The sequence below is a fragment of the Elephas maximus genome, chromosome 1 (assembly GCF_024166365.1).
Source record: "Elephas maximus indicus isolate mEleMax1 chromosome 1, mEleMax1 primary haplotype, whole genome shotgun sequence".
Lineage (NCBI taxonomy): Eukaryota > Metazoa > Chordata > Mammalia > Proboscidea > Elephantidae > Elephas > Elephas maximus.
The window spans coordinates 232,668,657-232,680,710 of NC_064819.1; the positions used below are offsets into that span (position 1 = coordinate 232,668,657).

At 48.1% G+C, this 12,054-nt stretch overlaps 1 protein-coding gene across 4 annotated transcripts in view; it reads left to right on the plus strand.

The window, feature by feature from the left end:
- The first annotated feature begins 304 nt into the window (after window positions 1-304).
- Window positions 305-12,054, plus strand: part of SLC22A3 (solute carrier family 22 member 3) — a 120,205-nt gene continuing 108,455 nt past the window's right edge. For 3 of the 4 annotated variants that reach the window (XR_007519768.1, XR_007519767.1, XM_049905047.1), the window contains exon 1: window positions 306-857. Coding sequence is in view for 2 of the 4 variants with exons in the window: in XM_049905047.1 (XP_049761004.1) it covers window positions 417-857 (441 nt within the window). In the remaining 2 variants the exon portion in view is untranslated. Of the gene's footprint in view, window positions 858-12,054 lie in introns of all 4 variants that reach the window. The other variant, XM_049905041.1, reaches the window with a different exon arrangement.

Genomic DNA, 12,054 nt, shown 5'->3' on the forward strand with positions numbered 1-12,054 from the left:
GGCTTGCAGAGCAGGCTGCTGGCAGGCATCGAATGGAGCTCGGCTCTAGGCCGAGCTGTGCCCGTCACTCCCAGTCCCGGGCACGGCCCCTGGCGCGCGTCGGGGGCTCCCGTGGTCGGGGAAGGCCGGGAGGGCGGCGGCGTGCGGCCAAGACTCAGAATCCGGCCCAGCATCGCTAGCCCCCCGCGGGGCCTGAGGACGCGGCGTCTGGGGGCGCCGCGGAAGGCGCGGGCCCCGTGGGGCAGAGGACCGGCGGTGCTGGCTTGGCGCCCGGCTGGAGGTAGGTGGGGCGGGAGGCGGGCGCAGCGCGCGGCGGCGGCGACCCGCGGGCACTAAGGCCAGGCGCGCTCGGCGGGGTCTGATCGCCCTCGGAGCGCGGCCCGGCCTGGCCGCCGTCGGAGCGCGACGGGGCCACCATGCCCGCGTTCGATGAGGTGCTGCAGCAGGCCGGCGAGTTCGGGCGCTTCCAGCGGCGCGTGTTCCTGCTTCTGTGCCTGACCGGCGTCACCTTCGCCTTCCTCTTCGTCGGCGTGGTCTTCCTGGGCCCCCGGCCCGACCACTACTGGTGCCGGGGGCCGAGCGCCGCAGCGCTGGCAGAGCGCTGCGGCTGGAGCGCAGAGGAGGAGTGGAACCGCACTGCGCCCGCGCACCCTGGGTCCGCGCCCCCGGAGGGAGGCGGCGACGGCCGCTGTGAGCGCTACCTCCTGGAGGCCGCCAACGCCAGCCTCGCCACCGCCGCTCCCGGCGCGCTCAGCTGCCTCGACCCGCTTGCCGCCTTCCCCAACCGCTCGGCGCCCCTAGTGCCTTGCCACGGCGGCTGGCGCTACGCGCAGTCCCACTCCACCATCGTCAGCGAGGTAAGGCCCGGCGGGGAGCAAACCAGCGGCTCTCAGGTGCCCTGCGGTGCGCGCCGCTCCCGCCTGGGAGAAGGGCGGGGAGTTACCACCTGGGAAGGTCCGTGGAAAAAGGGACCAGTTGGGCGCCGTTGGGTACCGCTGGCGTGAAGGCCACACTCTTAAGTGCGGCCTCGGAAACGCCTGGGAAGTGCCTTTCTTTTCCTTTGTAATGCTAGTGAGATGCTTGGGTTTCAGGTGTGAAGGAAGGGTGTTAAAGATTCCAAGTTCCAAGCACATCCGTTCCCAAGAATCACCGAAAGCACCCAGTGCTATTCATGTCTCTCTCTGATATGTTTGGGCGGCGGTCGGAAATGATGGTAGGCTCATTGGAGAGAACGCAGAGGTCTGGGACAAGCCACGTGTCTCCAGAGGGCAAAGGAAAGGAAAACGCACAACTTTTCTGTTGCCTAAAGGAATGATCCGAAATGCACGGGGACAGAGGTCGAGGCCTCTCAGGGGATGGTTTTGGTCAAACCATTCTGGGACAAAGAACATCTGAGGGAAGTTGGGAAAGCTGAGGTATTGGATAAGAGTTTCCATTTCTTCCTGCTAAGAAAGCACAGGAACCCAGCAGGAGCGTTAAAAGCCTGTGTCTTTAGAAAGTGGACCCCATTTACTGAGTGAACCCCTGTTTTCGGGTGATGGCCGGTCGGGGCAGGGTGGGCGAGATCCCGCTTTTTGTTGGATACCTTTGGGCAGGCAGTGCATTTGGGGGTTAGTGGTTGGTTCCTGGTCACCAGGTGACTTTTGGTGAACGAGGACCCTGGTTCTGCGCCTTTGCTGAGCTGGTAGCTTGCATCATTTTGAGTTTCAACAACTGAGCACAGTCACTTTGTAATAATCAGCCAGAAACTGATTCCGGTGAACAGGGGTCACAGGGGTGAGCGGTTTCATTGAACTTAACTCATAGCTCAATTTAATTTTTTAAAAAATCATTGATTATCCTCAGGTAAATTGGGCAAATAAAATGTTGTCTCATTTATTGTCATAACCAACATTTTTTAAGCACATATGTGAATAACGGCAAAACACTAGGTTACCTGTCAGTTGTCCAGTCGTTTCCCACTCGCAGCCGCCCCATGTGTTTCGCAGTAGAACAGTACTCTATAGGTTTTTCAATGCCTGCGATCTTTTGGAAGTAGGACCCCAGGCCTTTCTTCAGAAAACTGGATTAGGAGTTAAAACCAAACCAAATCCATTGCCGGTGGAGTCAGTTCGACTCATAGTGATCCTACAGGACAGAGTAGAACTGCCCCATAGAGTTTTCAAGGGCAGCTGAAAGATTTGAACTGCCGACCTTTTGGTTAGCAGCCAAACACTTAACCACTGCACCACCAGGGCTCCATGAATTAGGAGTTAGGAGTGCCTTTTCTACCACCATTAATGGTGTTCTTTTGTCTTGTGCCTTCATCTCTCTTGAGCTGGGTTTTAGATCTTTGAGGTCGTGTGCTGTTCTCTAACACCCTGTGTGGGTGTGTTAGTACATTATGCAGAGATAAAATCATATGTCAGCCCCAGGGAAACAACATGTGTGTGTGTGTATTGGTGCCTTTGATGTCTACATAGTCCCCAGGTAATTCTCGGGACTGCTTTGTAAACAGTGGGGGTCTTGTCAGGGATTTCACAGGGGAGATGGTAAGTTGTAGACTAGGAAAGGTGCCTTGTCACTTGTCCTTCTCTGGAGTTTATGCCTCAGGTGGCTCTCTCTGTTCCACTCAGCAGGGGTGCTAGTGCTTACTTCCCAGGTGAACCAAGAGAGTCCACTTGGAGAGCAGACACCGATTTTTGAAGACATTTAAACCTCAAATGAAGAATAAAATGGGCCTTAAAATGCACACAAACTTGAGTGGCATTTGCTGAGTGAACATGATCGGCGACGTCAAAGGAAGGAGACATAAAAAGCTGTAGGTTAACGTCCAGACAGATACTTTAGAAGCTCAGCCTTCTGGGGTTATTTCATGGAGGGACAGGTGGTCTTATGAGGGTCAGGAGCTCCTGAAAGGCAGCATAGAGGGGTGGGAAGTCAGAGACCTGGGCTCTGGCTCTGTCCCCAAAGATCTTAGCCTTCTCGTCTGTGAATTAAGAGGTTGATGTAAGGCCTTTATAGCCTTACTGATGCCACCAGTGTCCTCAGCAATGATGTGACTGTCCAGTGTGCTCAGAACTGTGATCAAAAGTCACCCAGGGACAGTGTCATGATGTTTGGGGTGTCCCAATTCATAGACAGTCTTATCAGATATATTGAAGAGCTTTTTATCCCCAAAAGTTAGCTTCTTCTGGTTTGTTCGTGCTTCACGTTTCGATTGTTGAGATGAAAACCCCCTTCTATCCGGAATTTCAGCCATCCAAAACAACCCATTCTCTTTCAGAGTTCGGTGGGGCTAATATCTCGCTGTCTTTGGTTTTGAGTATGATCCAAATAGTTTACTCTTTCAAACTGACAGAGTGATTAAAGCAACTATAGTTATGTCTTCAGCTACCACTGTGTACCCAGTGTATTTTTATAGACTTGAAATCTGACATATGAGGCATGGAAGAGATTCACTGGAAGAGTTTAAAAGGTGGAAGGGCTGACCAGATTCCAAAGCACCTCCATATGATTGATTTTGTCCTTGTGCCATTGTGAGGGCTGTGCCATTGTCCTGGCTGTCTAGAGAAGGAACTGGAGGCAAGATGGTATAGAACCTGCAGGGTCCCACAGCTTGTATGTAGCCAAAGACGATTCAGCTCATGGGTCTTCATTGCAAATTGGTGGGTCCACAAAACATGACACCCATATGACTCACATCTCGAAACCTTCAGGGAGCCTTGTTGAACCTCTGTATTTATTTTGTCATGATCGTGGTTCTCTGGCCAGCATGCCAGTCTGTTCCGTTTCACGGCATCAGGACCCACAATCAGGAGGAACAGTCAGTAGCAGCTGGAGGAGGGAGCCTGGCTTTCATTCTGTGGGAGTGGTTCTCTTTTTTCTTGATGCGAGAGGAGAAAATTGGTCACAGAAGCCCCGTCCACCCTCTTGGTATCTTACAAAGCTAAACCGCTCTGAGGAGTTAAGTCAGAGGCCAACGCTGAGTGCGTGTGGCAGGATGGCATCCATCTAATGCCCCCACGTGCTTTTCTTAGTTGTTTTCCTTTCAAGGCAGTGGATTTTTGTTTGTTTGTTTGTTTTGTTTGCCTGCATTTAACTTCTTCAATATAGACTTTCCTAATTTCGGACTCTCAGCCTTATCTGGTGGCCAGACATTTGGGGAGAATCAAGCTTGAGGTAATGCAGAGATGTGAGACAGAGCCTCACCCCTGAGTATTTCAATAGTTTGGACATTTCAACTTGCCCAGGAAAAAACATGTTCAAAATGGATGTTAGAACTTTTAAAGGTTGATAGTATATCATGGGTGGAAAAAAAAAAAAAAAAAAAAGAGCCTCTTTCCAATTCTCACAAGGAACCAGGCTTTAGAACACCTTTTAAAAATAGACCGACTGGCCCTTGTTTTTCTTTCCCAGATCATTTCTCTCCCAGAATAAAAGGAAAGGCAGCGTGAGGGATGGAACTGCCCCACTGGAGAGGGTGGTGGCTGATTTGTTCCCAGGGTTGTCTGCAAGTGTCATGTGACACTGTGGCTTCTCACAAAGCCATTCCAAGACATACAGACAACTGGAGGGCCAAGCACAGACATCCATGCCACCATCACCCTCTCTCATAGTTATTAAACCCACGATTGCGTTGTGTAGACACTGGAGAAGAAAGTTTAAGCAGACTGAATTTTTTAGGCTAGGCCGAGTTTCTGATCTGCTGTGGGCACTGAGGAGAGGCCTTACTTTCGTATTGCTTTTTTTCTAATGTCGTTTTTTTTTTTTCTATAGCCTCACTCTCTTATGTGCTAAGCTGTTAACTGAAAGGTTAGAAGTTCAAGTCTGCCCAGAGGCACCTCAGAAGACAGGCCTGATTATCTGTTGTTGTTAGGTTCTGTCAAGTTGGTTTCTACTCACAGCAACCCTACATACAACAGAATGCAACACTGCCCGGTCCTGCGCCATCCTTATGATCGTTGTTATGTTTGAGCTCATTGTTGCAGCCACTGTGTCAGTCCCTCTCGTTGAGGGTCTTGTCTTTTTTGCTGACCCTGTACTTTACCAAGCCTGATGTCCTTCTCCAGGAACTGGTCCCTCCTGATAACGTGTTCAGACTACATCAGACGAAGTCTTGCCACCCTTGCTTCTAAAGAGCCTTCTGGTTGTACTTCTTCCAAGACAGATTTGTTCATTCTTCTGGCAGTCCATGACACATTGAATATTCTTCTCCAACACCATAATTCAAAGGCATCAATTCCTTGGTCTTCCTATTCATTGTCCAGCTTTCGCATGCATACAAAGCGATTGAAAGTACCATGGCTTCAGTCAGGTCCACTTTTGTCCTCAAAGTGACATCTTTGCTCTTTAACACTTTCAAGAGGTCTTTTGCAGCAGATTTACCCAGTGCAATACGTCGTTTGATTTCTTAATGTCGAAAACCCTATTGAGCACTGTTCTACTCTGGGTCGGAGTTGACCCAACGGCAGCTGGTTTCTGGTTCCTCTTTTGGAGCTGAATCAATGTCACCAAAAGAATGTCTGTTTTATTATTGCCTCAGAGAATGACTGTGACATTGTTTGCTTCCTATTTCATTAATTCTTCCTCTTTATTATTTGTTCTAGTTTTTTGAGGTTATTTTTGGTGTGCTTTTTCCAATTTAAATTGGATGCTTAGCTGAATTATTTCCAGCCTTTCTAGATAAATATTTAAAACTATAAATTTCCTTTTATGTATTGCTTTGACTGTACCCAAGAAGTTTTAAAATGTCTCTTTTAATTATTATTCCATTCTCAGTATTTTTAGTTTTCACTATTATTTCTTTTTGACCCATGATTTACTTAGATGCTTATTTTTATATTTCAAATATTTTCATCTTTTTATCATTGATTTCTAATTTAACTGCAGTATGGTCAGAGAATGTGGTCTGTATGGTATCAGTTCTTTGAATTTTTTTGAAGCTTGCTGTGTGGCCTTGTAAGAGCCATCTGTGCTTAAGAAGACTGTGTGGTCTTTAGTTATTGGCTGCATAATTTTACTTTTTAAAAAACAACGAAAACCTAGTTGCCATCGAGTCAGCTTTGATTCATGGCGACCCCATGCCTGTCAGCGTAGAACTGTGCTCCATGATGCTTTCAATGACGGGTTTTTTGGAAGTAGATCACCCGGCTTGTCTTCCAAGAAGCTTCTGGATGGACTCGAACCTCCAACCTTCTGGTTAGCAGCTGAATGCGTTAACTGTTTTCACCACCCAGTGACTCTGCAGGATTTTATAGATGTCCGATATTTGAAGCTTGTCAATTGTGCTATTAAAATATATTCTGATATCTCTATTTTCATCTGCTTGGTCTATCAGTTATTAAAGAAGAACAGTGAAATCTGCCATTATGTTGATAGGTTTTGTCAGTGTCTCCTTGTATTTCTAGCATATTCTTTTGTTTATGTATGTTGAGGAAATTTTATTAGATGTAAATACATACAAATTTAGAATTAAAAAAAATCTTCGTAGTGAAATGAACCTTTTATTATGGTGCAGGGATTCTGTCTTTATGTCTGTTTTGTCTGACATTATATTAATTACATTAGTGGCTCCAGCTTTCTTTTGATTAGGCTGAGGGTACAAAGCTGAGCATGGTTCTTTCTCTTGTGAATTCATGGCTTGGCAGGGAGCATTGCAGTGAGACACTAGTGTGAAGAAGGGGTGCTAGATGTGAAGGCGCCTTCTTCTGGCTGGATTGAGGGTGAAATCCGGGCAGGTGCACGTTGACCTTCACCTCAGCCTCACAGGGTAAGGAGGTTCTGTTATCACACTCTCATCTACATCGTCATTTCATTTGGGTGTTATCACACTCTCGTCTTCATCATTTCATCTGGACGTTATGACACTCTGTTGTCTTAACCATCATTTCATCTGGGCCTTATTATCCTCTCATCTTCATTGTCGTTTCATTTGCGTGTTATCACATTCTCTCATCTTTGTCGTTTTATTTGTGTGTTATTACATTCTCTTGTCTTCTTCATTGTTTCATTTGGGCGTTATCACATTCTCTGGTCTTCGTCATTTCATTTGGGTTGTTTGCTGAGTGCTCGCTGGGGCAGTGGTCAGTTTGCATTCCTGGATCCCACTGCAGATTTGGTATCAGAGGATCAAGGGTGAGGCTCAGAAATCTTCTTTTTTCCCAAGCATCTGAGGCCATGCAGGTGGTCCAGTGACCACACATGGAGAGATGGTGGGTGGTAGGTCAGGCAGTTTGATGTGATGTGAGTAGCGACTGGAGCTGCCAGATTTGTGGTTAACCTACCCCAGCCATGCTCCATAGATGCTGGGTCTGAAGCCTCATCCCTTTACCTCAAGGCAGGAGACCCAGACTCTGTCTGATGGATGCTGGTATTCATTTTCAGAGAGCTTTGAGCTCCCTGGGGGTGGACAACTGATAGTAAAATCCTGTAACTGATTGGGGGTGCGTGGAAGGGAGTCCACAACTGAACCACCCTCCCTGGGAACCTTGGTAAACCTGAGAGTGGAGGTCTGGGCATAGAAAGGGGGCACAACAGAACAGGGTATCCAGGAGAGAGGACCTGTGCGTCTGTGATTTTTGGAATAAGGACTCTTGGCAGGAGGCAGCTTGGTGTAGTGGAAAGGCCACACGTGCCCTTTGGAGTCAGGTAAATCTGGGCCTAAATCCCAGCTTCTCTGTATATCAACTACAAGGGCACTCACTGAATCTCCTGAGTCTCAGTTTTCTCAGCTCTATAATGGGTATAATGACACCTGCCTTAGTGATTGGTCTGACAGAATGTATGCCAAGTGCCCATCCTTGTGCCTTGCCATAGGTGGCACTCAGAAAAAAAAGGGTTCCTGTTGACAAGTAAAAACTCTTGAGCTGGGAGGTACAGGAAACAGATTTCGAACCAGATTGACCCTGGAACTATAGCTGGCTGATCCCTGCTATTGCACAATAAATCATTAATAAATTCACATTTAAAAATAAAAAAAACAAACCCGTTGCTGCTGAGTTGATTCTAACTCATAGGGACCCTGTAGCACAGAGTAGAACTGCCCCCACAGGGTTCCCAGGGAGCGGCTGGTGAATTCAAACTGCCAACCTTTCGGTTAGCAGCTGAGCTCTTAACCACTGGGCCACCAGGGAATACTGCACGTCTCCTTTTTGGGGGGAGGCACATGGTTAGGCTATATTTCCCACTTCCTCACTTGCAGTTAGAGGGGCCATGTGACGGAGTTCTGGTCAGTGGTGTTGGCAGAAGCGACACATGGCACTTCCGGGCTTGGAGCCTAGACCACCTTACTTAAGTCCATGCTTCTCACACTTCTTCTTCTTGCACCTGCCGGCCGAGGACCCCAGAGCCCCAGAGGGTGGTGGGGTCCTCAGAAGGAATGAGCTCCTGCCGGCCGAGGACCCCAGAGCCCCAGAGGGTGGTGGGGTCCTCAGAAGGAATGAGCTAGGTTTCTGGAAGACTGTGAGGAGTGGGTCCGCACCTGCTCCATCAATCTGCATGGGAGAGAAAATAAATGAGAAATGAACTTTTTGCGTTAAACCACTGAGACTGGGGGAGGAAGGGGCAGTGTTTGTTACAGCTCTTCCTGTCGGCCTCCCCTGACTAATACAACAGCTTAGTGGGGAGAAGATGGCAGGGCTGCAGGCACCTGATAAATTGGGAAGCTGGAACCTTCAAGACAATCCACCCTCAGTCTCACCCCCAGCCATATGGCTCTGCCTGGCTGGTGTCTCCTTTCTTCCCCAAGGCACCAGCACTCCAGCCCCTCAGATTGTGAGGGGCAGGTCTGACTCTTCTGGGTGCCTATACAAGTCCTTCCTTTCCTTGAAGTGCCTTTCTTTCATCTGTCTTCATGTGGAAGCTTCTTTTTTACCTTTTGACTCAGAGTTACCTGTTCTAGGAAGACCTTCCTGCCTCCCGCACCCCACCCTGGGCTGAGCTTGGCTTCCCTCCTCTGCTCAACAGCTCCTCACAATGTGCTGACCCTGCGCTGCTGCCTCCCTTATCAGACTAGACATTTCCTATGAGCGGAGACTGTCTCTCCATTGTCTAACTCAGTGCTTAGTAAATATTTGTAATTAAATTGTAGTTGTTGTTAGCTGCCCCTGAGTCGATTCCGACTCATGGTGACCCCAAGTGTATCAGAGTAGGACTGCTGTGTAGGGTTTCCAAACCTGTGACCTTTCAGAAGCAGATTGCCAGGCCCGTCTTCCGGGACACCTCTGGGTGGGTTTGAACTGCCAACCTTTTGGCTAGTAGCCAAGTGCTTCATCATTTTTGCTACCCAGGGATTCCTGTGATTAAGTTACACAGTGCCTACTAAGCATTTATGATTAAATTAATAAGTGCATGAGAAAGGGAGTGAGCGTCAAATATAACCCCTTTTATCATTTTGGCTGGGCCAAGCCTAAAGTTAACCTTCATAGAAAAAAGCCCGCGTCCCCAACAGCCCAGCTTCTTAATGCCTTACAATGCAGACCCCAGCTGCCCCCTCCTCCGGACCCCCAGGCAGATCATCGGGTGGTCAGCCCCGTGGAAATTCCCACTGCAGGCTCCAGGTTAGGAGAACAAACAGGCCCACGCTTTGCACGCAGGACTCTGAGCCGCACACGGATCTGGCGTCTGCAGAAACCTTGCTTGGAGGATGTGACCTGGAGCAAGAAAGATCTGGAAGGACAGGTGGCTGGCTCCTCAGGATCGTCATATTTAGGAGCTGATGTCCTCTCTGCAGTGGAAGCTTTTCAGCTGTCATGGCATCGGCAGCACACTGGAGCCGCCAACCGAGTGCTCTCAGGGTGGCTGGACAGAGGCCTGGGAGCCAGTGAGGGCCTGGGGGACACCTGGCCTCAGCAGTGGGGAAGGACAGTGATGGACCCTTCAGCCCACAGCGGAGTGAGCAGACACTGCATAGCTTTCAAGACAAAATAAAGCCTTTCCAACGTCCTTCCTCATTTTCCTTTTGTAAAGCAGAACCAGGAAAGGACATTTGTTTATAGTCTGTGAGAAGACAGAAGTTCCCTAAGGTTTTTGGTGCAGCTTTTTATGATGACAGATGACTGGAGAGCATGTCAAATAATGGCTAATCCTGTCTTATCTGGGCGAGAGATCAGCAACACAGCTTTTAAAGGATTCTTGAGCCCTTGATTTACTTCTTCGTGCTTGGGCTCAGAGTCAAAGAACTTCGGGACTGTTACTTGCATGACAATAAAGTAATGAGGAGTGCAGCTTAGGGCTCTGAAGAAAGTCGATCAGTCAATAAGATTTCTTTTAAAAATCCTTGCATTTAAATTGTGCAGGTATACGGGCCTAACATAGCACCCCCCCCCGCCCCCCACAGAACGTGCATGAGGTTACTCGATACTTGAACTTTAATAACCGCATTTGGGGAAGTTAAAAAGGAAAGCTAGGTAGTGAGCGTGGTGATTATTGTTGAACACTTAAAAACACTGGGATCCTATGTGGGCAAATGTGAACCCTCGTCCGTTGATGGTGAGAATGTCAAAGGGTGCAGCCACTGTGGAAGACAGTTTGGTGGTTCCTCAAAAATTTAGACAGAGAATTACCATATGATCCACCAATTCCTCTCCTAGGTGTATACCCAGAAGAATTGAAAGCAGGGACTCAAACAGATACTTGTACATCAGTGTTCATTGCAGCACTATTCACAACAGCCAGAAGGTGGAACAGCCCAAGTGTCCACCAAGAGGTGAATGGGTTAACAAAATGTGAAGCGTTTCATAGTGGAATATTACCCGACAATAAAGAGGAATGAAGTTGTGATACACGCTATGACATGGATGGACCTTGAAAACATTATGCTGAGTGAAGTAAGTTAGACACAAAAGGACAAATATCATGTGACCCCACTCATGAAATATCTGAAAGAGGCAAATGTGCAGAGACAGGAAGTACATTAGTGGTTACCTGGGGCCACGGGGAGGGGGGGCCCTGGTGGTGCAGTAGTTAAGAGCTCAGCTGTTAACCAAAAGGTTGACAGTTCAAATCCACTAGCCACTCCTTGGAAACCCTATGGGGTAGTTCTACTCTGTCCCCTAGGGTCTCTGTGGGTATAAGGTTGCTATGAACTGGAATCGACCTGGCGGCAGTGGGTTTGTTTTTTTGGGGTTTGGGGCTCGGGTAAGGGGGAATGGGGAGTTATTGTTTAAGGAGTACTGAGTTTCTGTCAGGGGTGATGGTCACACAACATTGTGAATAGGACTACTGCCACTACAGGGGTGACTGTTCTGCTATCATATGGGATAGTCTTAGGAGACACTGGCCCTTCCTTTTAGGATCATTCTAGGGCAGAAGCAAAGGAGATGGCTGAGGGACAAGTGAGTCTCCAACTTTCTGTTTTAACACTGACTTTTTTTTGTAGGAGCTGGGGAAACCCTGGTGACATAGTGGTTAAGTGCTACAGCTGTTAACTAAGAGGTCAGCAGTTCGAATCCCGCAGGTGCTCCTTGGAAACTCTACGGGGCAGTTTTACCCTGTCCTATAGGGTCACTCTGAGTTGGTTTGGTTTTGGGGTTTGGTGGGGGCTGGAGACTTAAGCAGCATTATGGAAAACTGAAGTCAAAATTTTCTAAACCCATCCATACCCACTCACTTTTCTCTCACTTTTCTGATTGTTCATCCTTGAACTGTGGCAACATTTAGGTATCTTAAAGTTATCCTAATAAGAGTGCATCTGTTGAGGGGGTATAGAACATTGCTTTTACGAATTTGGTTGTTAACCCCGGTGATTTTTATTGTCGTAAGACCAAAAAATGAGTGTGGGAGACTGTTTTCTTGTTTCTTAGAACATAGGGCAGAGGTAAAGCTTGGAGATTTGAAATAATGTGAGAAGTTAAATCTGCTCCCCCTAAGAATGTTGACTATTCCGGTGATAACCTTCTCCCACCCAGTCCATTGTAGTGCTTTATTATTCTTGGTTTGTTGTTGTCATTGTGTGCCATCGAGTCGACTAGTACTCATAGCGACCCTATGGGACAGAGTAGAACTGCCCCATAGGGTTTCCAAGGAGCAGCTGGTGGATTTGAGCTGCCGACCTTTTGGTTAGCAGCCTGCGCT